This window comes from Pseudopipra pipra, chromosome W (assembly GCF_036250125.1).
Source record: "Pseudopipra pipra isolate bDixPip1 chromosome W, bDixPip1.hap1, whole genome shotgun sequence".
Classification (NCBI taxonomy): domain Eukaryota; kingdom Metazoa; phylum Chordata; class Aves; order Passeriformes; family Pipridae; genus Pseudopipra; species Pseudopipra pipra.
In genome coordinates, this window is record NC_087580.1 from 55607598 (window position 1) to 55634090 (window position 26493).

Genomic DNA, 26493 nt, shown 5'->3' on the forward strand with positions numbered 1-26493 from the left:
CACCTTTTTTTAATTGTGTATTATGTTATGATGATACTTTTTCATATATTATTCTCAGTATGTGCTGCCCTTTCACTATTTCCCTTTCACTAAGGGGTCCTTTTTATCACTTCCTTTGTGCACTGTAGTTTCTTCCTCCCTGGAATGTCTTTTACAATATCTGTTGTTTCTCATAAAGCAGTAAGAGTCTAAATATGTATATACTGAATATGCAAGACTATCTTTGCACATATGTAAATTGGATTTCTACTTCTCTGTTTGAACTGCTACTCTGACGCATTGTTTAAAAGCTTTTCAATGCAACAGTTCTTTGATTTCCTTAATTCAGCTAATATTAAAGTAACAGTTTTCTTTTTTCAGTCTAGAGGCAGAAATACTCGACTACTACTGGTAATAGATACTGCACAAAGCTGATAATATAAATATTGATAAATGTTGACTCGTTACAGTTGGGGAATGAAAAAACAAAACATAACAAAACTTGTCTGTTTTGACTTGTCTGGCTTGTCAAGCCATAATTATTGCATGATAGGGAAACATTGAAAAGTTTACTTCAGTGGTTTATAAAAACTTTGTGCAAGAAAAGTGCTTATAATATTAAGTTTCTTTGTTTTACTTGGAATCTGTACATATGAATTAGCAGTGGTGTTATACGTTGTCATTGGTATGGCATAACAAAGAATGAGATAAAGATTATTAAGAAAATGACAGTGATATTTTTGTTTATATGTATTGTATATGTAATTTGCAAAAATGTGGACTTTTAAAGCGTAAGCAAATCATGATTTCAGAATCTTCAGTAAACAACATAAATGCTGACAGAAGTAGTCTTACTATTTCATGAATTGTTAACACAGGATCCTGTCTATAATAGGTAAATGTATATACATCAAGTTCATTTAATTTATTTTGTCTTCAAAAAATATGCTAAATTTTTGTCATTTCATTAGTATAACAATAGTGGATTGTAATGTGTGATATTTGTAAATTTTTGTTGTTTTGGAAATGCAGTTCAAATTATTGTGATGATCTTTTTTTGGGGGGGGTGATGGGTGGGTTTTTTTTGTTCTTCTCTTTGTTTTAAATAGTGTGGGCTTCCTTACAATTGGGATCTTTATAGTGACTGAGAACTAGATGAACAAATTCCTTTTCAGTAGTTGAATATAAATTATGCTGTTTTACAGGAAATAAACAAGATAGTTCAGTGGTGACTAAACTTTTTCTTTCTGTGGAGGGGGTGAAACAGTTCCTGGTAGTAGTTTGACGAGAGAATGTTTAATATTAAAGAGATATTTTTAGATAAATTTTGAAATGCTACTACTTTTTAAATTGTCCTGGTTTTGGCTGGGATAGAGTTCATTTCTTCTCAGTAGCTGGCACAGTGCTGTGGTTTGGATTCAGGATAACAATAATGCTGATGTTTTGGTTGTTGCTGAGCAGTGCTTACCCTGAGTCAAGGGCTTTTCAGTATCTCAGGCTCTGCCAGGGAGGAGCTGCACAAGAAGCCAGGAGGGAGCATGGCCAGGACAGGTGACCCAAACTGGCCAAAGGGATGTTCCACATGATAGAATGTCATGCCCAGTATATAAACTGGAGGCAGTTGGTCAGGAGGGGCCGATCGCTGCTCAGGGACAAGCTGGGCATCGATCAGCAGGTGGTGAGCAACTGTACTGTGCATTGCTTGTTTCTCTTGGGTTTTATTCCACTCTCGTCTTTGGTTATCTCCCTTTTCATTGCAAGTAGTAGTAGTAGTAGTTGTATATTTTACCTTATTTAAATTATTAAACTGTTCTTATCCCATGTGTTTTTGCCTTTTTCCGATTCTTCTCCCCATCCCACCTGGGGTGGGCAGTGGGGGTAATGAACGACTGCATGGCACTTAATTGCTGACTGGGGTTAAACCATGACAAAAATATGCTAAGATTTTGTATTTGTCACTTTGCTTACTGTTTGACTTTTGCACCTGTAAATTGTTCCTTTTGTTTTTGCTATCTTCTTGTATGAAAAATATCTCCTCCAAAACTGAGAAGTGAATATAGCAGCTAATTACTTAAACTGATTATGGATTAAGAGCTGTTCACTGCATTATGAGCCAGCAGTTTTATTACTAATTTTTGCATTGGTACCATATAACCTGAGTAAATTTTATTTTGATTGCCTTATGTTGAATCTTTTTTGGTGAAGGACTCTGCTTCTGAAAACAGAAGCTTGCCTTTTGATTGCTTAATGCCATTTAATATTTAAATTTTACCTTGTTCTACCCACTTTTGACAAAATTGCTTAGAATGCATCTGAGGTTATGGTCTATATTTCATTTATGTTATTGAATTTAAAATTCTTTTAAGTAAACAGAGTTTTAATTTGGTTTTGTGGTTTGTTTTTTTGTGTGTGTGTGTTTTCTGTGTTTTGTTTTTTGTTTGTTGTTGGTTTTTTTTTAGTGCTTGGGAGATGGGAAGTAATGATAGCTGGCACCTGAACTAAAATATCTGTGTAGGCGCTACCATCTCAGAACTTCAGGATGAATGGGGATATGCCTCATGTTCCCATCACTACTCTTGCAGGGATTGCTAGTCTTACAGACCGTAAGTACTCTTCTGTTTTTTTGTCTTTGCTATGTTCCCTTCTACCTCTTCAGTAAATACCCGTATTTTCAAAATACTAAAAATAGTTTTATTTTTAAAGTTCTTAAAAGTAAATCTGTTGAAAACCAGATTTGGTATTAAAATATTTTTTGTCCTTGCTAGAAGTTTAAAAATATATTCAAACAAAATATGCTAATTTAAACATGAAATGAAATGTAGGTTAAAAAAAAAGCCCTGAAGTACACACGGAACATAAAATATAGGAATTCATTGTTCATTTGGAATATCATTCGGTAACATATCTGGGAACCCCACAAATAAAGAAAAACATATAAATGATAAAATACTCTAAAACATGCATATTATCATCTTCACTGGAGAGACAGAGAGAGATGATTAGACTGATGTTCAGCTAGAGAGAGTTGTGGAATATGCTGAATATACTTGAAACCTAGTTCCTTAGTTTTGGACAAAGTACAAAAAAGTTGCTCTAATTAACAAGTGCAAATGGCTGCTAGAATGGAAATAAGCAGCTGAACCTATGAGGCTTCTTTCTCGTCTGAGTAGATGAGGTGTGTGTACTGTCTTTAAATATGTCAGGAAGACAAAATGCAAGGAAAGAAAAAGAACTATTTACATTAAAAGTTGATGCTGGCACAAAACCAAATGGTTAGAATCTGACAAAAAATAAATTTCTAGTGGAAACTGAGTAGATTTATCATTACTATAATGAAGTCCTAAAACAACCATTCCAATAAGAGAAATTGGGACGAAGGTGGATCTTTTTTATAAAGTGTAAGCAAGAGTTTATAGCTCAGTTGTCTGACTGAGGATAATTGAACTCAGTGATCCAAGTGCTTATTCTGAGCTCTTGTTTTTATTATTATACTGTTGAAATTTGGAGACTTTCCAAGAGACACTAAAAGTATATACCCAGCAATTGAATTTAATTACCTATAGTAAAAAAAAGTAAATGCATTCAATGGGGGGGAAAAAAACACTTCATGTCTTTCTCATATTCTGAATTATCAAATCGGAAGATGCTACTTATGTATTTTTATATGTATCATTATGTGTGTCTAATTATGGGCCATCAGGATGCAAATCATAAGTTTCTGCGCTATGGGCTGTTTTCCAGCTCTAAGTATTTGCAGGTAAGGTTCTCAAGTCAAAATACTTAACTGATAGAAGTCACTGGCTAGACTCCCAGTGCAAGAATTTCTTAAAACACTGAACTACCTTTGGTGGGATTAGCCCTTGTGTTAGGTGCATTTCCTTCTTTATCTGTCATATTTCTCTGATGTTCAGAAACTCAAGAGTGTGGGAAAGAGAAAGGCATGTCACTGCTTTACCTTATTCTTCTTTGTGTGAAAAGAAGGTACTGGAATGGACAAGTCTTGTTGCCCTAAAAACATGGAAGACATGATGACTAGAGGCAGTAGAGTAGGCTCAATTTACTAGCTGAATTTATACTGTTTTAATAAATATGTTTAGCTGATCTTACTAATTTTTCCGAGTTTCAAGGCACATTCAAGGTAATCTATTTTGATATATTAAATTTTTTTTCAATTGCAGTTTATTTATAAATACAGAATAATATACATTGTATGGAGGGAGAAAAATACTGAAATTCTGCCTGTCTCCTGTGGGTTTTTTTAATAATTTCAAAATATAAAAGAGACAAAAGACTTTTTTGTTCTGTAGCTATTTCTAATGTAATCAGCCCGGGAACTTGAAGTCAGAGTCAACTTGTTTTTGTGGACCCATGAAAGTGGGTTGTTAAGGTTTTTTGGTGGTATTTTTTGTTTGTTTGTTTTAAACGACCCTCACCATACAAAGTGGGAACACTAATTAAATCTCAAGTTCAGAATAGAAAACATTTCCTTCCTTACCGTTGTCCATGCTTTCAGCTCAAAGAGAAAACTGCCATAACATTAAATATCTTAGTATGCTGGAATGTTTAAAAGTATGTTTTTATTAATAATACTTGCCTTAGCACAGTTAAATATTTACAATAATATAATAATATAACTTATGGATTTGACTGCATTACTTTGTGTAAAACAGAGTCCTGCCTTTGTGTGTGTTCATGATTAAAAAAAAATCCAGAAATTTTTTCTATATTTTGAATGTAGTTGTCAGGTTTTCTTTCTTAATCACGAGGGAGTAAGAAGGTGTCCATCTTTGTATGCTCATGTTTTGTGAAATGATTCTGAACTCCTTTCTGTTTTCTGATAACAGTTTTGAACCAGCTGCCTCTTCCATCACCTTTACCTGCTACAACAACAAAAAGCCTGCTTTTCAATGGACGGATAGCTGAAGAGGTGAACTGCCTTCTGGCTTGCAGGGATGAAAATCTGGTTTCACAGCTCATCCACAGTCTCAATCAGGTGTCAACAGATCACATGTATGTATTTTGAACTTCAACTATATTAGATCATCATCCTTATTACTTGAAATTAAAGTGAACTGAATTGAGAAGGGTGTTTGTGAAAATCTGAAGATTATAACGTGCCATTTTTTTTATTAGGCCATCTTAGCAGATTACTGCTGTATAGGAATCAATTGTTTCAGTCAGTCAAAATGCTAGTCATTGTCTGACAGACCTTATGTGTAACAATTTTTTTTTTAATAAATCTGCTGCTTGTTCCATTCTTACTAGTTAGGAGTGCAAACTTTGTAGTATTGATTGTGCAATAGTCATTTGTGTTCCAATTTGATTAATAATGAACACTGACAAATTATATATCCAGTATTATACAAAGAGATACTTTTTTGAGACACCCATGCAATATCTATATCGGTTCTGATTAGATATTGAACTTAAATATTTTAAGAATTGAACCAGCAATTATGCTAATGTCATCTTTTTGTTAATATATATTTTGTTTTTTAATTTTTCACTGGTGTCCTTTGAATTGTCTTATGTTGACAGCCCTGTCTTTTTCCTACATGTTCCAATCTATTATTTTGATCAAATGGAAGTAGCTCTTAAAAGTCATCAATGCAAAGAATAAGTGAATGTACGGATGCATTTATAGAAAATCCATTACATTTTTGATGGTTCAAAGGGAATCCTGTGATGTCAAAGATATGCCAATTTCCCTTTTTAAAATAAAAGATTCTCAAAGGATTGGGCTGCAACCTGAATGTTATGCATTCATACATATCTTATTTTCACTCCTACAACAGTACTTTCTTGATGTTATGACAAAGCATTCTTCTTTTATGGAGAAGTGGACACAAGAAGCTTTTTATAATACTCTGAAACTGACAGCCATGTATATATAAGTGCTTATTAACAGAAAATAATTTTGAAGGCTAGTAGGAATACCTTTTCTGCCATTCCTTTAGCATGAGAGGAAAAAAAGTAGAGGCAGGGAACAGTGCTTTGAAGATTTGTGGGGGTTTTTTCTATATTTTAACAGTAAAATGTTGTCTTTTTGTTTTGGTTTTGATTGTTTTGGTTGTTTGGGTTTTTTTACTTGACTCATGATTTTTTATAATTTTAAAATGCATTTGCCTCTTTATTTGCTTACTTCCACAATTCCAGAGAATTGAAAGATAACCTTGGCAGTGATGATCCAGAGGGAGATATACCAGTCTTGCTGCAGGCTGTCCTGTCAAGGAATCCTAATGTTTTCAGGGAGAAAAGCATGCAAAACAGATATGGGGTACAAAGCGGTAAGGATTTTTGATTGACTACTGATTGTTTTTTATGTTGTTCTGTAAGTTTAGGGGACTGGTACTAACCACAAATATATATGGAGCACAACTGTGATATTTATGCCTTACCTTGTATTTGATAATGACATAAAGCTATGTGTCTTGAGATCTTCTAAGAGCAATTGCATTAGAATAAGCACAGAAATACACTCTACTAGGTATTTTTGTAAAAAATAATGTTGAATTTAACTACAAAATTTAATTTCTAGGATGAGTGATTGGATATTATTTTAAAACAATTTTATTTGAATTTCTTTATAACTAGGTTCATATATTTGTCGTAGTAAATAATTTAAGTTGAGAAAATATGCTTTGATCTATATTGAAAATCTGTACAATTATAGTTTATCATTATAGTGGTATTTCTTAATAGTTCTGGGGTAAGGAATAAGATTGAATGAACCATACATAACATCTCCTCCTTGCCATTCCTCTTCTCAGCAATTTGTGATGCCCTACAGATTTTACTGTTTCTATAGCTAATTCTTTTCTGAGCTTTAGTGAGACATACTGCTGGATGGCAAAGATGGAGAAGGGGAGAGACCAAGCAAAGGATTAATCAGACAGATTCTATTTGTAGATCTGGAGACTTCTTCATTTGCACCTGAAATCTTTTCTTTAAATACTAAACTATGAAATGAGTGGGTGAATTTTCAGTTTTCACAATGTGAGGATAAAGCTTTACTAGCACTGTAGAGATATAGACAGAAGTGTTACTGGAGTCCACAGGGGATAGAAAGTGTTAAGGTGTTTTTGGAGGGGAAAAAATAATAAAATTAGATTATTAAGTTCATTCACCTAGGCTAGTGAGTAAAAAGCAATACAGTATTTGAAAAGAACTTGCTAGGAACAGGACACATATTGTTCCTTGAAAGAATGCAGAAATTTCCAGGAATGAAAATGTGAAAGGAGTGCTAAATATTTAGTAGGTCATTGATACCTATATCCTGAAATATAAGCTCTTAAAACAGTCTCCAGGTTCTCGGTTTGGTGGTAGCTGTTGCAGAGTATGATTTTTCCAGTTGCTGGAAGAATTGTGACTGTCCTGCCAGTTTTTGCAGAGTGGTTCCACAAAGAACATATACTTGTCCTGGTTTCAGTTTGGATAGAGTTCATTTTCTTCTTAGAAGTTGGTACAGTGCTGTGATTTTTTGTTTTAGTATGAGAATAGTGTTGATAACACACATTTTTCCACCAGTTTTGTAGAGTAAAATAATTCTTTTCCAGTGCAAAAGAGAGACATTGTTTTTAAAATTATTTGTTCCTGTAGAGGTTTTTGAAGGAAAGAAGATATAGCGAGTTAGATTCTTTCTAATTTTTTCTAATTCTGTGCTTCAGAGGGGAAAACACTTTTGCAGATCGATTAAGAATAATCCTTAATGAAATAAAACCACCTATCTTTAGTAAATGTGCTTGAAGGGAGGTACTAGTACAGAATTAAAAAACAATTAAACATAAAAGAATAGTTGATGTTATTTTAATAAAGTTAACAAAGTGCTTTCAGAGAGCCAGAAGAGATCAGATTTTAAAACTCCCTTGCATATTTGATTTTATTTTGCATAATTCTGAATACTTGTACCAGTACAAACATTGCAATGTAAGTGTGAAATTGGAAAAATTGAAAGAGGGAAGAGAGAAAAAGTATACCTGTACACGAAGTATTCTGAGAGGAAGAAGGCCCTGTAATGAATGTTTGGAAAAGCTAGGTGAAGTGTGACTTTATTTTCTATGGAAAAAGACCACACTTTTACCTAGAAATAGGGGGATCTTTAAGCTAGATGTCGGCAAATTGTGGTAGCCTTATTAGGTGTTAGTACATCTCATTCAGATCTCCGAGGCCAAAGGAGGGTATACTGATGTGTTCTGACAGCAAAGGTTGGGCTTTCTTCTGCTTTCTGAACAGATTTTGTAATCTCTGTAAAGTCGTGATTTGTAGAACACTTGGGAATTTGGTAGAGACCTTATGTAATGCATTTTACCAGCTATAAGAATGAAATTTAGGCCTTTTTCTAGTATTTCAAATTTACCTCTTCTGTTTTCCTTACTGTCTTCGTTCTGAATATTGTCCTTTTGCCTTCTGTTGAGTCTAGCATGTGGTGAAGTCAGTGCTGGGTACTGCGATCCAGTATTTGTAATGCCCAGAATTGAGAAGGAATGAAGGCAGCATGACCCCTGGTCTATTTGCTCAGCCTGCGGTGGGCCTCTGCACCATGATCCCTTGAGCATCAGTTCCAGCATTAGTATGGACAAACCGAACTCAAATTTGTTTCTCCCAGCCTTTTTTTCTGTGATGGTTTTAAAACTCATCGGGAAGACCACACCCACTCAAACCACCCCCTTTCAATAGTGGAGAAAAAAATACTAAGATTATAAGTTAGAGTCACAATTTACTGAAGAAATTGCAATAAACACAACAATAATAGTAAAAGATTGTACAGAAGAGGGAATGGTTTAACCAACACAGGCAAAGTGTTGCCTGGCCCTCCTAGGGCAAAACTAAAATGGCATCTGTTCCCACGCTGTGCGCCATGTGGTCTCTCCCAGACAAAAACAAAATGGTGTCCGTCCCCGTGCTGCATGCCATGTGACAACCCCTACCCCCCCACCAAGAACAAAGGCAAGATGGTGGAGAGGCTCTCCTGGCTCAAACTCCCCCAAACTGAGGTGTGGCAATGGGCGTATTCTCTCTCTCTCTGCTGTGGCAGCAGTGGCGGTGGCAGCAGTAGCAGGAAGAGTGGCAGTGGCCGCAGCGATGAAGGTGCCAACAAGGGGTCTCCTGGTGGTGGTGGGCAGCTCTGCTGCACTCTTTTTTTTCTGCCCCACTCAGCTGGACTGGGGGTTACCCCTGCTGCTCCGTTCCCTATGGCAACCTCCCACACCAGAGCTGTCCTTTCGGCACCACCACAAAGCTGCGGCTCAGAAGGCACAAGTAGGGAAATGGCAGTAGTGGAGGTGCAGTCTGGGTGGCGGCTACATCTCCCAAGAGCTGGGCAAGAGAAAATGGTGACACTTTCGGCCCCCTCGCTTTTCCTAGTGAAACCACCCCCACAGGGTGGTGATGTGGGTGGTATTGAATATTCAACACTAAAGCTCTACCCCCTTGCTATTTTCTAATGCAAGAACAGAAAGACCACCTGGCTAAAGAATTAGATTAAATGTGGAATAAAACTCTTGGTTCAGTACAATTTGTCAGGAAATAAAGGCCTCTTCAGAAACCTAAATATTATGTGTGGAATATTTGTGAATATAAGGTAAACCACAAATAGAGTTCTGTGCTGAAGGTTTTTTCCACAGTCATACTTATTTGTAGCTCAACACTAAGTTTAGAGCCAGAATTGTTTTTAGTTATGATGAACAAATAGTGCAAGAAAGATGTATTATGTGAATACTTAGTATCCTGGGCGTACTACCCTCCCCCACCACCTCCACTCCTGAAAAACTGCTGGCATATTTCATTTCAGGTAATGTAGCAGCAGTGTTCAAACCCTTATTCCATGTCTTATGATAATAATGCCATTCTTGAAAACAGAGTTCATGCAGATAATATGTTTAATTAGATTTTTCAGACTGTTTTCTATTACTAGGTTGTCTGAACAGACTGAGTCACATCACTGTGCAGCATCAGTACAAGGACAGCATGTTAATTTTATTTTAGACCTTTTTAATCAAATGACAGAGAAAGTTCTGGGTACTGTCTTTCAACTACGGCTTGTATCTTATAGTGTACGAGTGAAGTGGATTTCTTTATAATTATTTATTTAAAATTAAGCTATTATTTAATTTCAGTTTTCATAATTTTTTTCTCTTTCTTCTCAACATTTTGGCTTTGTCTTTCAGCAGATGTATGTTAGAAGATCAACTAAAATAATGTATTGCAATAGGTTAGTCTTCATAGCATAGCTTAGGGTGCAGAAAGGACTTAAAATTCACTTTAAACTATTTACCACAACTTGTACATTTTTGAGGATTAAAATCTTATGCATCTTTCCATAAGCATCAGTTGCTTTGATATTTTTTCATTTATATGAGAATTCAAATGCACATGTGCCTGTAAAAGGGAAAAACTTTATAGACATATGCTTTCAAGAAGAGTATATATTTAACTGAAAAATCACCTTTTGGTGAGCAGTCCTTGCTTAAGGATGCACGATGCTGTAATACAGTTTAATCATACAAGACTTTGTCTGTGATTTTGAGCTGTGTTTTTACATTCTTTGGCATTTAGTAGGAATGCTAAAATGGATTTATACGTATCACTTTTTTCTGAGCAAAAAAATTATAGTCAAGACTGGGAGTATGTGTTAAGGAAACAAAGCTGGCCGATACCCCTGATGCCTAAAGGAGCTGAGGAAAAAAACTCCAAAGCAATTTAATTGGAGATGAGATAAGAAAAGGGTTTAATTGAGTAACAAGACGCATGCACCCCTCTGTACAGATGTTACAATTTATAATATTGCTTGTCCAATCCCAGGTTTCGCCCACCCACTGGCTTTTGCCCTGGACCACTCTCAGTCACGCCCCTTGGGAATTGGGGCTAGGGGCTTTTCAAGACCCCTTCTTCATCGTCTTCATCTTCTTTGGGGTACAGGGGGCACACGTTCACCCAGTTCTTGACTGTACTCTTGCGGTTTAGGCCAAGGTACAAGTGTTCTCTAAACAAAATGGGCCTACTCTTAAAGAGAGACTAAACATTTTCTACTGGAATTCAGGGGATAATGATATGGGAACATGGAATGGGGTGATAGGGTAGGGGAATGTGTGTAGTTTCTATGCTAAGGGTAAGTGAATAAGGGTTGCTGCTTCTAAAATCTACTACTATATAACTACTTATAAAGCTTATAAAAATTAGGAAAATAAGAAAAAACCAGATGGACCTTACGGCATCACCCCAGAGTGCTGCGCAGCCCTTTGGAAGAACCTCAACAGGTTGGAGAGATGGGCAGAGAAGAACTGTCTGAAATTCATTAAAGGCAAATGCAGGGTCCTGCACCTGGGGAAGAATAACAGCACCAGTACAGGCTGGGGCTGACCTGGGGGTCCTGGTGGACAAGTGTGTGCCCTTGTGGCCAAGAAGGCCAATGGGATCCTGGGGTGCATTAGGAAGACCATTGCCAGCAGGTCAGGGAGGTGATCCTGCCCCTCTACTCAGCCCTGGTGAGGCCTTACCTGGAGCACTGTGTCCAGTTCTGGGCTCCTCAGGACAAGAGAGACATGGAGCTCCTGGAGCAGGTTCAGCAGAGGGCTACAAAGATGATTAGGGGACTGGAGCATCTCTCTTATGAGGAAAGACTGAGGGAGCTGGGCCTGTTCAGCCTCGAGAAGACTGAGAGGACCTCATCAATGTATCTGCAAGGAGGTGTCAGAGGATGGACCAGGCTCTGCTCGGTGGTGCCCAGCAATAGGACAAGAGGCAATGGGCACAAACTGATGCCCAGGAAGTTCCACCTGAACATGAGGAAGAACTTTCCTGTGCGGGTGACTGAGCACTGAACAGATTGCCCAGGGAGGTTGTGGAGTCTCCCTCACTGGAGATATTCCAGAACCATCTGGACACAATCCTGTGCCATGTGCTCTGGAATGACCCTGCTTGAGCAGGGAGGTGGGACCAGATGACCCACTGTGGTCCCTTCCAGCCTGACCCATTCTGGGATTCTGTGAATGTTATTACTAGGATGCTGTTTTCTCAAAACCGAACATTACCAACAATCAAAATTAAAGTTGCATTTAAAAGAAGTTATTAAGTATTTTAAGGTATGGAAATGAACAGTGGAGCCATAAATCTGCTGCTTAGTGATATGAACAACAATGTAAAAAATGTACAAGAAGATATTTTAGTGTTAATAGCCACAGACTAATTTCAACTCCTTTTTAGACTAAATGTTAGGGCTTAGTTTTACTCCTTCCTCATTACATCATTACTAGACTTATTAACTGTGTGGAAACTTTGGAGACACTGTTGTGGTGGTGGGGTTTTTTGTTTGGTTGTTTGTTGCTGTTTTGGTTTTTTTAGTGGGGAGGGGGATGGGTACTGGGGATTTTGTGTGTTTTCTTTGGTTGTTTTTTTTAAAGTTATCTGGACTGTGTCCCCCATGTATTGTTTCTCCCCCAACAGAGATAAAGAGATGAGAACTGCCTGTCACAGAATAAGTTTTAAGTTTTTTAAATGGCATTAAAAATTGATTAATTTTTATAATTTCTGTAGTTCTTTTAAACCAAAAACTACTGTATCTCTGGTTCAAAACGTTTTAAATTTAGAACGGAGAAAACAGATAGATATATTTTTCAAGTATTTTAAAAGTGCAGTCTTTGCTTTAAGCATAAAATGAAAACTTCTGTATAGTTCATACTCATATGGCACATTCTGTCAGCTTTCTGTACATGGATGTTAAGGGTTAGTAGTTTAACTAACTTCTATCTAGCTATGGTGAGTGGCTGTGAGAGGTGAGCAGGCAGTGGGCATGCCAGGTGCTGCCTCCAACACAAAACCTCTGGAGTTTTCTCCTCACTTGCCTCTGTGCAAGACAACCAGTGTTCATTTAATCAAATTTTGCAGGAATTGAGGAATCCCCTTCTGTTACTCTGGGCAATGAAATGTCCTCTGTACTGAAGTATGGAAGTCTGTCGCAGGGTATCTGTCGTATCGTTAGGTTTTGGTCCGTAGAGAAAGAAGACATGCACATGAAGAGAGATGAGACAATGGTGTCTGCCTGCCTAAGAGCAGCAGGCAGCTTTATTGAGGTAGCTGGCCCCGACTTTCCCACACACTTACTGTAAATATATTTTTATAAAAACACTCAGGAATTCACACCTGCACCGTGAAACACAGTCAACAGGCCTGTCCTTGTACTGCTTATCATCTTCCAGCCAACTCCCTAATACTCAAGGCTTCTGTGTCCATGGGAACATTTAATTAGCCTCACTGTTCTCATGGGAAAGGCTTTATACCATTTAATATTTCAAGCTCCTCAAGCTCCAGGGGCTTGGCGGACCTGCCGCTTCCCCCCACAATTCCCCCTGTCTGTAGTTGTGCAACAAAGACTGCCCGTATTGTATCCTTCAGGGCCCTTTGCAGGAATGATACTAGACACGGCAGCATTAGTAACACAACTACAACTACCAACACTACTAAGCATCCCATTTTAAACAGTGAAACTAACCAACTAGGCATTCCCATCAGCCAAATAGGTCTTCTAAGCCAAAGAATCAGTCCCGTTTCAACAAGTCATGTTGTCGGACGACATCTTGTACCAGGAGAGATGCTTCAGTGTCATTCAGAGGAATACCAACAAGGCAGGTGTGAAATGGCTGTTCTGGATACGCCAGTGATGCACAAAAGATGGTCTGGTTCAGTTCCTTCATTAGTGTCACTCAGATGTTTCGACTGTTCCATGGAGTGAACTTTGACAGATCAGGAACTGCACTGGCAACTTCCAGGGCCAACAGCAGGACGCACACACCGCGCAGGTACCCAGCGAGGGCCATTATCTGTTGAGATACAAGCATATCCCCTTCCCCAAGTTATCAACTCATGTGGATGTGGCAGTTTGAGCCACATTAGAAATCTAAAATCCAGACCATTGACCAGAGACAAGATCCTGTATCTGCACAGGAGCTTTGCCAGATAGTGACTGAGTTGATAAAAGAGAGGAGAAATGCCAAAAAGAAGGTGAATAAGGAGAATCGCTATAGAAGGTCAAAAAGTTTAAGACATACACAGCTTTGTCTAGCCTAGACTGAGGGGGTTGTCCCTTCATTCCCCCCTTCTGTTTTTGAAGCAATTTCTTCAGGTTACCATGCATTCTCTCTACAATAGCCTGTCCTGTAGGAGAATGTGGAATACCCGCCACATGAGTGACCCCCCACAAAGCAAAGAAATTTTGGACAGATTTACAGACATAAGACGGCCCATTGTCCGTCTTTATTTGAGCGGGCACTCCAAATGTAGCAAAAGCACAACAGAAGTGTTTAATGACATCATGACTTTTTTGTCCAGTATGTGCAGTAGCAACCTCCACATGACAGAATGTGTCAATGGACACATGGACATGCTTTAAATTACCAAATTCATTAACATGAGTGACATCTGATTGCCAAATCTGTAAGGCTTTAAGGCCTCGAGGGTTAGTACCAAAATAGACAGGAGTATAGACATTATGACAGTCTGGACAGGAGGCAATAACTGAGCGAGCAACAGAATGAGTTAAGCCAAATTGATGTCTCAAGGCTTCTGTACCTTGGTGAAAGAACTGATGAGACAAGACAGCCTGTTGGTAAATGTTAGGAACAGGTCCCAAAGCAACAGCAGAAACAAGAGCATCTGCTTGGGCATTACCCTCTGTAAAGAACCCTGGCAAAGAGGTACGACTACGAACATGTAGCACAAAATAAGGAACAGGCCTCTGCAAAAGAGTTCTCCAGAGCTCAAACAAAACTTGAAAAATAAGACCTGGAGATGGACAATACCACACCGCCTGATCAAGTTGCTGTAACAAATTAACAACATATGCAGAATCAGTAATAACATTTAAAGGTTGATTAGGAATTAACTGAAAAGCAAGAGTTACAGTTCGAAGTTCCACAATTTGAGGAGAACCTTCCTGATGAACAATTTGATGTTGCCATCCACATTCTGTTTTCCACACTACCGCAGCTTTACCTGTTTTCTCCGAGCCATCCGCAAAGACTGTAAGACCATCCAGGGGCTCCTTGCTGCGTAGCATTTTTTGTCCAATTGGAATTTCCCTAAAAAACTTAAGAAGGGGATGTGAAGGTTAATGATAAGAAATTTGACCGTGGAACCCAGCTAAAGCAGCTTGCAATTCATATTTGTTTTCCAGACACCACTCAAAGTAATGAGATTGTACAGGTACAACAATGCGAGCCAGATCTCTGCCGGTACACTCTACGCACCTTTTTCTAGCCTTAATGATGACTTGAGCTATGAGCTCAAACAATCCAGGAACAGTTTTTTGAGCCCGATAAGGCAAAAATAGCCACTCTATGATGTGCAGTGGATCAGACCATTGGTCAGACCACTGTACCAATTCCCCAAAAGGAACACTGTGATCTGCAAGAATAAAAAACTGGACAATTTGACAATGATTAATTCACGAAACAAATTTAGAATGTAAAGCCTGCTCTACTTGCTGGATGGTTTGAACTGCTCTGTTAGTCAGTTGTCTCGGTTCCTGAGGATTGTCAGAATGCTTGAACAGGTCAAATAGAGGTGCCAGCTGAGTGTTTGTCAATCCCAAATACGACCTAATCCAATTCAAAGACCCTAATAGCTTTTGTACGTCAGTAAGAGTTTTGACATTAATATCCAATTGAACTGACTGAGGAATGACTTCTTTCCGTGTAATTTTGAACCCTAAATACTTCCGGGGTTCCTCTCGCTGCACCTTCTCAGGAGCAACTACTAGGCCAAAGGATTGTAGACTCTTTCTGGTTTCAGTTTCTAACACACCCAACTGATCCTCAGTGGCTGCAGCCAGCAAAATGTCATCTATATGATGATAGCAGAGACAGTCAGGAAATTGTATTCGTACAGGAGACAATGCTAGAACCACAAACCACTAACAAATCGTAGGAGAGTTTTTCATTCCCTGGGGGAGAGTTTTCCATTGATAACGCTCGTAAGGTTCTGCATGATTAATAGATGGAACTGAAAATGCAAATTTTTCTCTATCTCTGGGGTCTAACCATACTGTGAAAAAACAATCTTTCAAATCAATAATAACAATGGGCCATCCTGCAGGAAGCATAGAAGGAGTTGGTAAACCAGGCTGTAATGCTCCCATGGTAGCCATGACTGCATTAATTTGTCTGAGATCATGCAGCAGTCTCCACTTTCCAGATTTTTTCTTTATCACAAATACAGGGGTATTCCAAGGTCTCTGAGATGGTTCAATGTGATCAACGTCAAGCTGCTCCTTAAGCTGTTGCAGGGCCAACAACTTCTCTGTAGGTAGGGGTCACTGCTTAACCCACACAGGAGTAGTTGTAAGCCATGTCAAAGCAATGGTGGGTCGTGTCACACCCTGCAATACAGTGACCCCAGTTAAAAATCTGTAGTGATCTTTAACCCCCACTGAGATAGAGCATCTCGTCCCCACAGGGTTAAAGGTGCCACAGTCACATATGGCCTGACGGTAGCAGTTTGACCCTCAGGATTAGTAATGAGTACTGCATGTTTTGAAACAAAACTGAGCTGTACCTCCCAGCCCCACAACCCCGGCCCCTGCCGTGACCAAAGGCCAAGAGGCCGGCCAGGATGTCCGTGTGTGCTGGTTTAAAAGTTAACCAGCAGGGGAAATGAACTCAACTCAAAAGAGAGATTATAAGTCAGAATAACAATTTAATAAAATAATACAATAAGTACAATTATACAAACAAACAATTGGTTTTAACCCACAAAACCCAAATGTATAACCCAGCACCCTGGGGCATGAACAAAGTGGTGTTCCTTGCCCCCCCCCCCCCCCCCGAGTCCAAAGTAAAGGGAGAGGGGAAAAACTTGCTGGTGGGAGAGCTGTTGCAGTCTGGTCAAAAGTGGTGATTGCAGTCCAGTTGAGGGTGGTGGTCTCAGTCTGGTTGAGAGCGGTGAGCTGCAGTCCGGTTGAGAGCGGTGAGCTGCAGTCTTCCTCTAGATCCCATGAGTGGTAAAAAGGTTCCAAAACTCCAAGTTTATATATTCTCCAGTTCAGGCAGGAATGCTCAGTCCTCCCCTCAGAGCGGGGAATTCCATAAAAGGGTATGAGGATGCTCAGTCCTTCCCTCAGAGCGGGGAATTCCATAAAAGGGTATGAGGATGCTCAGTCCTTCCCTCAGAGCGGGGAATTCCATAAAAGGGTATGAGGATGCTCAGTCCTTCCCTCAGAGCGGGGAATTCCATAAAAGGGTATGAGGACAGGAACATCTACAGGCCTCTACTGCTAACAATTTCTGGGAAATGGCATGGAAAGCTATAGAATACACAGTTTTGGGTTACACCCATACCATGATGAACTGGTCTCAGCTGTCCAAACTAGGACACCGTGCAATGATAGTTACGTCAGCTCCCGAATCCAGAAGTCCATTCACCTGGACAACTGATGGCAAGCTTCGAGCATTGTAGAGAGTACAGGTCATCTGTGGACGTTCGCAGAAAGCGGCACTGACCAAAAGACTTGTGGTGCACCAGTAGAACCAAATCCTCCATCCTGACACTCACGAGGCTCTGCTTGGGGAACACAACTCACAAAAGGCACAAGTTGAGCTATTCGTGTCCCTTTAGGAATTGTCACTGGTGGATAAGGTGTGGAAACCATAGCACAGATCTGTCCTGTATAGTCAGCATCAATGACTCCGATATGAACAAAAAGTCCTGCAATTGTGCTACTAGAATGACCAATTAACAAGGCACTTAACTCACGTCCAATAGGTCCCCAGGCATCTAAAGGAACTTTAGTCACGTCTTGATAGAATGGTTACTGTGTCAGAGGTGGACACATCCATTCCTGCTGACCTTCTGACAATTCTTCTTTTTTTTTTTTTTAATTTATGATCAAGCAAGGCATCAGTATCGACAACCCTTGATTCAAAGCTAAGAAGAAATGCAGCATCTCACAACAAGGATGGATAACAACACTTCACCAAGAAAAAAGTTAGAGAGGTCATCTACCATCTAGAATAAGGACTCACTATGGTCCGACAGATTCACATAACACATTTTCTTAAAATCTTGACACCCCCGTAAAGTATTTTTAAGTCTGCACACATACGTATCCACACAGCTTCTCTCTCTCAGAAGTCTCTTATTTATTTATTTTCCAGCACAATAGGAGAATTTCACTCCTGCTCTGGGCTAGTTTGCCTGTGCTAATATACTTGGAATGCAGCACTTCATACATACTGGGAAATAGTAACAGCTTAATTCCTGGGGGATTATCCCATCACTTCTCTTTTGGGGAGAGGGGAAGAGAAAAGAGGATGACATGGAGGATTTCTAAAACTAGCTTTGCTTGTGTGAATATTGCAGTAATTGAAATTGGTTATAGTAATCCAAAGATTGATGACTTCCAAACACTCTGGGTTAGGGACTACTGTCAGCCATCTATCTAACCTTTGGTTTAAACATTTGCACTACCGATGTGCTTTTACCCATGGCTTTGGATCACTTGCTGTGGCTTCCTAAACTGCAGTGTGTATGTGAATTCTGATGCTGTTTTAGCTGCAAGACATTCGGTTCTGTCATTAAGATCACCTGGTTAAAAGTCATATAAGTTTTTGTGTACCTGTACCACTTCAAATTCCAGTGTCATGTGGTGGTTAGAAATTCTTTGTATTGAACAGAGGAAACAAAAATGATTCATTTAAATTCTCCCTAATAAAGATGCAAGTTGATTTCAGTCCCATTTGTACTTGTGGCTTGCCATCTAGTACAACTCCTGAATTTTCAAAGGATGACTGTGGAAATCTACAGGCTGTTGAAGTCTACAGATGGGATATTGGTGGTTCTTTGCAATTGAAAATATTTCAGTGCCTTCTTTGATAACATTCCTTATAAGTGTGGTGGAGGTGGAATAGAAAGCTGTTGTCTCTGGGTAGAAAAGAACTACTAAGGTATTAGGGGAAAAGGGAGAATATCTTGCACCACTCAGCCCGAGATGACTGTTTGAGTAAAGTTTGTGATGATACTATATTGATGTGTAGTAGAGAGATTTTGGTTATATTTTAGTTTATTGAAGATTGAATATTGATTAGAATTTTTTTTCAGTTGTTGTGATATGTTGACATTTCGCAGGAGCGAGGGATGGAGTGTTGTAGTGGTTTGAACCAGGTTTTCCCCCTGAAGCTAAGAAAAAGTGGTAACCCCCAAGGGGTGGTGACACTGGAGATTTGAACCAATCTGCGCTCCCACGAAATATAAACATACCACAACCAGACCGGAAGAGACGAGTTGTAGTTTGGTGGTAGAAGTGGTAACCATGTTCTGACACCATGAGGAAAGGGGCTCTGAGGCCCTTGGGGCTTTGGCCCCTTGCCCCCGGTTGGGGGGACTGCAGAGACTTGGAACAGTGTTAGACTGAGCTAAGTGTCTGTAGTTATGCTGGGAGATGTTTTCTCCACCGTGGGCAGCGGCAGGAGTAGCGACAGACCAACACTGACCGGAGAAATGGTGGAACAGGGCCAGAAGAGATAAGACGAAGCAACAGAAGCATGCAACACTGCAGAGAGGACTCTTGGAAGGAGAGCCGAGAAAAGAGAGTCAGCAGCAGAGCTACAGAGTTTTGGGGGTAAGAACTGAACCAGACCCTCCAAACTCCTTTGAGACCTCTGAGAAAGGAGGGAGATGGGCTCCTATTAAGGAGAGGAGTCTTGGACATGCAGCACTAGAGAGAGAGAGGAGCTGAGAAGCTCAAAAGCATCCTGAAATTGGACCGGGACGGAGAGGAATGCAGAGGGGGGTGACCTTGGCCTTCCCGTCCCCACTCGCCACTGCTGCCAAGGTGGCAGCCTGAGGCAGAGCACAGGAGCTCTGCAAAGGGGAATCTGAATTCCCTGAAGATACCAGACTGTCATGAAGACCCCCTGTACTTCGTGATATGACCGTGGTGGAACGACCTTTGTCTGGGGTGAACGTAGCCCACGGAAGACCCCTTTGCCTGCGTCAAGGGGCCGAGACGGGCTTGGATTTCCCCCTCGTGAGTACTGGCAGAGATCCAGCTATCAGCTGCTGCATGTGAAGAAGACAGATTGCTGCCTTAGAAGATACTGCTTCTCAGAGACTAGAAGGGATCTGTCCTTCTTCCCTCCTGGACTTTTATTTGGAGGGGAGAAGAGATCTGATCCATTGTAAATACTTATGTCATGGTAGAGATAGTTGTGATCGTGTGTATAATGTATTATAATATTTATTTGTACAGTCATTGTAATATATTCCCTTTCCCCATTTTGAGTCTGGTGTGTTTTGTCTGGAAAAAAACCATCTCACATTGAATTGAGATGTGACAGGGGGCTAGGACTAGGGAATTAGATTTTGGGGATCTCAAACCATGACATATACTTGTTCTAAAAATGGGAGATAAGTTTTCTGAGTTCTTTGACTTGTGAAGTTTCCAAATCTTATTGGTACAATGAGTATTCCACAAATCAGTCTGGAGTGTGAAGTATATGTCCTGTTATAAAATCTTTCTATTTACTAGCACGTTTTTGGCTAAGGAACAGATGAAGGAACTGCCGTTGATATTTATAACTGAATTAACACTGCTTTAGGGAACACTCTTTTTATATCATGGTATAAAATGGACATCTTACATGAAATCGATCTTTTTTTAATGTTTTCTAAAAGTTGTAGGTAAAAGATGATAATGTTTTAAAGTTTATAATATCTTTGTATATAATAATTTCTGAAATGAGAGACTTCATTGATTGAAAAGGAAATGCATGTAAAGTAATTCTGCTATCTTCTTCTTAATAGGGATGATGATGTCGCAGTTTAATATTTCTCAGAATTCCATGAGAGGTAGTCCTGCATCTTCTAATTATCAACAAACCACTATCTCACATAGCCCTTCCAGGTAACACTCTCTTTTAAATGGGGTGGAATGGGCAACAAACTGCAAATTCTTCCTACAGTGACAGTCAGTTCTTGTTGCAAGTATGAGTGAAAGGTGATCAGTGTCAAGACATATTTTGCATTTGTCTGACAGCAGGGTGAGTTTCTTCAGCTGTCAAAGAAATATCTTTTTGCTAGTGAGTTAATCTTTGTATTCCAGCTAGTCAGGATTCCCTGCTCTCTCTCCCTCCCATAATTTTGGCAAACTTTTTTCTGCTTAAGTAATCCCCCTGCCTCCTGCCACCCCTCCAGCTATTCTCTACCTGTGGCAGAGGTTGAGACTGGTGGCAGGAGGATAGAAGAGGCTGTGTTCCAGCATGTATAACATTACCAGTGTGACAGAAGGGTGGGAAAGAAGGCTTGTAAAAACATGGAATACTGCTGTAACAGTTATCCAAAAGGTTGCTCGGAGGAAGATAGGCCCAGTAATTTGGCCAGTCTTCCAGCAGCTTCCTCATCAATTTTCTGGTTCTTTTTCAAACTTTGAGTGTCAGCAAGTAGCATGTACTTATGGAATCATTTAGGTTGGAAAAGACCTCTAAGATCAAGTCCAGCCATTAATCTAACACTGCCAGGTCCACCACTAAACCATGTCCCTAAGTGACACACGAACATGTATTTCAAATACCTCCAGGGTTGGTGACTTAACCACTTCCCTGGGCAGCCTGTGCCAGTGGTTGACAAACCTCTTGGTGAAGAAATTTTTCCTAATATCCAATCTAAACCTCCCCCGGAGTACCTTGAGGCCATTTCCTCTTGTCCTATCACTTGTTACCTAGAAGAAGAGACTGACCCCCACCTTGCTACAACCTCCTTTCAGCGATAAAGTGTCCCCTGAGCCTCCTTTTCTCCAGGCTAAACTACCCCAGCTCCCTCAGTCTTTGTTAATATAATAAAGTACTCTGGACTAGAGGAAAGAATTCTGCATGTAGTTTCAACACAGTTACTGGACTGTAACATATTTAATCTCCAGTTATTAGATATCATTATTAAAATAAACTTATTTCACTTACTGAAATTGTTTTGTCAAATTAAACACTCTGTATCTGCACAAAAAAACAGTACAAATTTTTACTTTTATATCTAAAAGTGATATTGAAAAAATGTTTTGAATAATGAATATTACAATATGCTAGGTCTTATTGAAATCCTTGCAAAATCCTTGTGTTATATACTTTGATATTTCTATCTATGGAAGCTTACCTTCATGGAGTTCCTATCTAAAAGCAAGGATTGTGAAAGCATGTACTTTCTGAAGTATATTTTTTTTTAATTTTTGTTTTGAAAAAGCTCATATAAGAATGTAGGTTATAATGTACATGTATTATTGTCATATGCCTATTTTGTTTTTATGACTTTCTATCTTTAGGAGTCTGAGATAAAGCCAGTGAAAGAATAAGATGTATTCAGTAGACTTTGGGTCAGGTCCTGCCTATCACATTCCTATGTCTTGGCAGTATTGTTCTGTTAAATGAAGTTCTTTGAAATATTACTAGAAAAATCATATTTAGAGTAGATGGTTCCTTGTTAATCCTAACAAGATAGTTGCTATATGATAATTAAACCTTAGCTGTCACCTTCATTCAAACTTCTAGGACTAACTTTGGGAAATTACATATCTTGTTTTAGTAAATCTGAAGATCTTATTTTGTCATGGTTTCCTTTCCCTAGGTGGAGGTCTTAAAATGCTTTTTATTCTATTCTTTACTTTTACTAATGCTGTACCTAAACTGTGGCTCTTAAGTAATAATTGAAGTTGGTAAGGTATTGATAGCTTAAAATACTGCTTTTAAAGGGGTTTCTTGATTGCATTGAAATTTTGCCTCTTACAGAAGTTATAATGTTCCAAAAGTATAATATTCAAAAGAAATAAGAAACTTGTATAAATTTCCTTTTCCAACTTTTGCAAACTTTTTTAATTTTATTTTTTAGCCGATTTGTGCCACCACAAACAAGCTCTGGTAACAGATTTTTGGCACAACAGAATAGTCCAGTGCCTAGTCCATATGCTCCTCAAAGTCCTGCAGGATACATGCCATATTCACATCCTCCAAGTTATACACCACATCCTCAGATGCAGCAAGGTAAGTCTTTGATATTCATTTTATTCTCCTATCTCATGTCAACTTTACCTTCATGTGTGTTTCATGGCTCTCTGATTTCTTTGAAGGAGTCACATGCTTAATGCAAATCTTGGAGTTGATAGGGAATTTTTTGGGTATGTTTAAGCTTTGCTTTCCTGACCGTACAGAGTGGTAGTATTTATTTTATTTCAAAAAAAAACCCAAACGAAGGAAGAAGAAATCATCAAACACATAGAATCACAGAATATTCTGAGTTGGAAGGGACCCACAAGGATCATCAAGTCCAACTCTTGGGTGAATGGCCCATACAGGGATCAAACCCGTGACCTTGGCATTACTGTCACGTATATATGACAATAGAAAAATAAAAAATAAAAAAAACCCTAAAACTTTTATTTGTTAGCTATGGCAATTATTTGTATTAGCAAAAACCTAATTTTTACCAGTGTAATGTAAGTTTTGCTGCCACCTTATTTAACTTTACAAAACCTTTTCAGTGTAGGCTAGACTAAGTTGTCCAGATTTATATTCAAGGTATGCAATAACTGGCAAAGATGACCTTCAGAATAAATGGATTTCTTTGTTCTTCCCTTTTCTAAAACCAATCTTGAACAAAATGAGCACTGTGAAGTATCTAGGTGTTATCCTTTTTTGTAAGTAGAATTCTTGTTAGATTCTTTTAAATCATCTGTTCTTAAAGTTTAGCAATGTGCTTAGAATTTGTGGCAAAAGGATTCAATGAAGAAAGGTGGGATTCTTGTTCAGATCCCAGACCTCTTGCATCCAACTCATTAATATTATGGTGTTTTCTGTGAAATTTTTGAGTTAACTATTGTGTGAATATATTGGTATAATTATTTATATTTTTCTGTATTTCAGCTTCGGTATCCAGTCCCATTGTCACAGCTGGGATGAGGAATCTCCATGAAAATAAAGTTTCAAGTCAATTGTCTGGAAATTCAGCTAATCATCATGCTGATAATTCTAGACATGGCTCAAATGAAGACTATCTACAAATGGTGCACAGGCTAAGTAGTGATGTATGTTACCTAGATCAGTTTATGATGATAAAACAAATATTTACTATGATAAAGCAAGTATGTGTTAAGCTGCCCTAGAAGTCAGATATTTTATGATGATGCTGTTGATGAATAAAACCATTGAAAATATATTTCAGTTTCAGATGTGTGCACTCAACTGTGCAACTTTAATGTGCGAGTTTCAATTTTTTCTAGATCTCTTTCCTTTGGAACAGTTTGTAACATTCATTCTGATCAAAGTATGAAAAGTAAAAAATCCTACCCATATGTGAGTTTATTTTAAAGAAATTATAGAGTTTCTCTGCAATTATTGTATCAATATGTTGATAAAAACAATACTAGATTCTAAATAGGTGTATAGTTAACTTGTCTTTCTGAAGATTCCCCTAACTGTCAATTAGACTTGACATAATTGCATAACCTATTGAGTAATATAGTAGTGTGGTCAAAGGCAAAAATTTCTTTTAACACTTTTTCTTACAGGTCTGTTATGTGCTTTTATGGCCTGGTTTATTTATAACATGTTTTCCCATAGTGACTTTGGGAGAAATTCTTACTGAGGCCTTGAAGATAAATGAAAAAAACCCAGCAACTTTCTCCCGTGGTGTTTTGAACTTGTTAATTTTCTTCTTAATGAGCATCTCATCCTGTGAATGAAGCATGTTTGGATTCTTCTTTACAAGTTTGGCACACAATCTCTTAACACCTCTTATAGGGAGAGCACTTAAGTTTCATTTTTATTTTTTGACTTTAGCTCTTTGAACTGTGTGGTCATAGTGATGCCTATAAGTTACAAAACTTGATCAAAACCTGGTGGCATGCAGGCCTTTTTTTTTTTTTTAACGATGTGTTTTATTTACATTATGAAAGCTGAGGGCAACTCTTGTCTTCCTAAATTAGCTTGTGGAAGCAAAAAACTGTTGGATTCAAGTGTACTACTAACACCAGGCTACCTAAATTCCTTACAGGGATTAATACACTGCAACTCCAAGAGAGTTATTAGTTTTGTTAGTCTTTTTTTTTTAATTATGCTGATTTAAAATATTAGCTAAGAAGTAGTATCTTAAACAAGAGAGTTTTGTAATGAAGGAATCTATCATAATACCCAATCATCAGATATTTTTCTCAGTCTCTGCTTCAACAATGAAAATTCTTCAAAATAAGCTGTTCTTGGCATTAAATGTATGTATATCCCCCAACTATGTTAAAGGTACACTTTCAAGAGAATCTTGGTTTTGTTAAGACAAGATTTTTGGAAAACTTTGATCTTAGGATAATTTACTTCACAATGTTTAAAGAGGAAGTATTTAAAAATATTCATCCCTAATTTTGTGATGCAATGCAACTGCATCCTAGTTCATGAGAACTTAGAATCACAAATCGTCAGGGTTGGAAGGACCTCTGGAGATCATCTAGTCCAACCCCCCTGCCAAGGCAGGGCCACCTAGAGCAGGTGACACAGAAATGTGTCCAGGTGGGTTTTGAATGTCTCCAGAGGGAGATTCCATGACCTCCCTGGGCAGCCATTCCAGTGCTCTACCACCCTCAATGGAAAGAAGTTCTTCCTCGTGTTGAGATGAAACTTCTTATGTTTTAATTTATGGCCATTGCTCCTCATCCTGTCACTGGGCACCACCGAAAAGAGTCTGGCACCATCCTCTTGGCACCTGCCTTTGAGATATTTATATGGATTAATGAGATCCCCTGTCAGTCTTCTCTTCTCCGGACTAACCAGGTCCAGCTCTCACAGTCTCTCCTCATAAGAGAGATGCTCCAGACCCCTCATCATCTTTGTGGCCTCTGCTGGACCCTCTCCAGTAGTTCATTGTCTTTCTTGTACCGAGGAGCCCAGAAGTGGACACAGCACTCCATATGGGGCCTCACTAGGGCTGAGTAGAGGAGGAGGGGGATCACCTCCCTCAACCTACTGGCCACACTCTTCCCGATGCACCCCAGGATCCCATTGGCCCTCCTGGCCACAAGGGCGCACTGCTGGCTCATGGTCAACTTGTCATCCACCAAGACTCCCAGATCCTTCGCCACAGAGCTGCTCTCTAATAGGTCAGCCCCCAACCTGTCCTGCTACTTGGGGTTATTTCTCCCCAGGTGCAGGACCCTACACTTGCCCTTGTTGAACCTCATTAGGTTTCTCTCTGCCCAATTCTCCAGCCTATCAAGGTCCTGATGAATGGCAGCACATCCACTCCCCCAGTTTTGTATCATCAGCAAATGCAACTGAAGTGCATGTACACCAATGCATGCAGCGTGGGCAACAAACAGGAGGAACTGGAAGCCATTGTGCAGCAGGAAAACTATTACATAGTAGCCATCATGGAAACATGGTGGCATGACTCGCATAACTGCAATACTGCAATGGATGGCTATAAACTCTTCAGAAGGGATTGGTAAGGAAGGAGAGGTGATGGGGTAGCCCTGTGTGTTAGGGAGTGTCTCAATTGTCT

General features: G+C 39.1%; 1 protein-coding gene across 1 annotated transcript in view; it reads left to right on the forward strand.

The window, feature by feature from the left end:
- Nucleotides 1-26493, forward strand: part of LOC135405136 (nipped-B-like protein) — a 215341-nt gene that overhangs the window by 73373 nt on the left and 115475 nt on the right. Inside the window, exons 2-7 of the mRNA XM_064639844.1 lie at nt 2439-2582; nt 4824-4989; nt 6136-6266; nt 20770-20869; nt 22840-22991; nt 23871-24031. Coding sequence (XP_064495914.1) covers nt 2519-2582; nt 4824-4989; nt 6136-6266; nt 20770-20869; nt 22840-22991; nt 23871-24031 — 774 coding nt within the window. The 5' untranslated portion in view covers nt 2439-2518. The remainder of the gene's footprint in view (nt 1-2438; nt 2583-4823; nt 4990-6135; nt 6267-20769; nt 20870-22839; nt 22992-23870; nt 24032-26493) is intronic.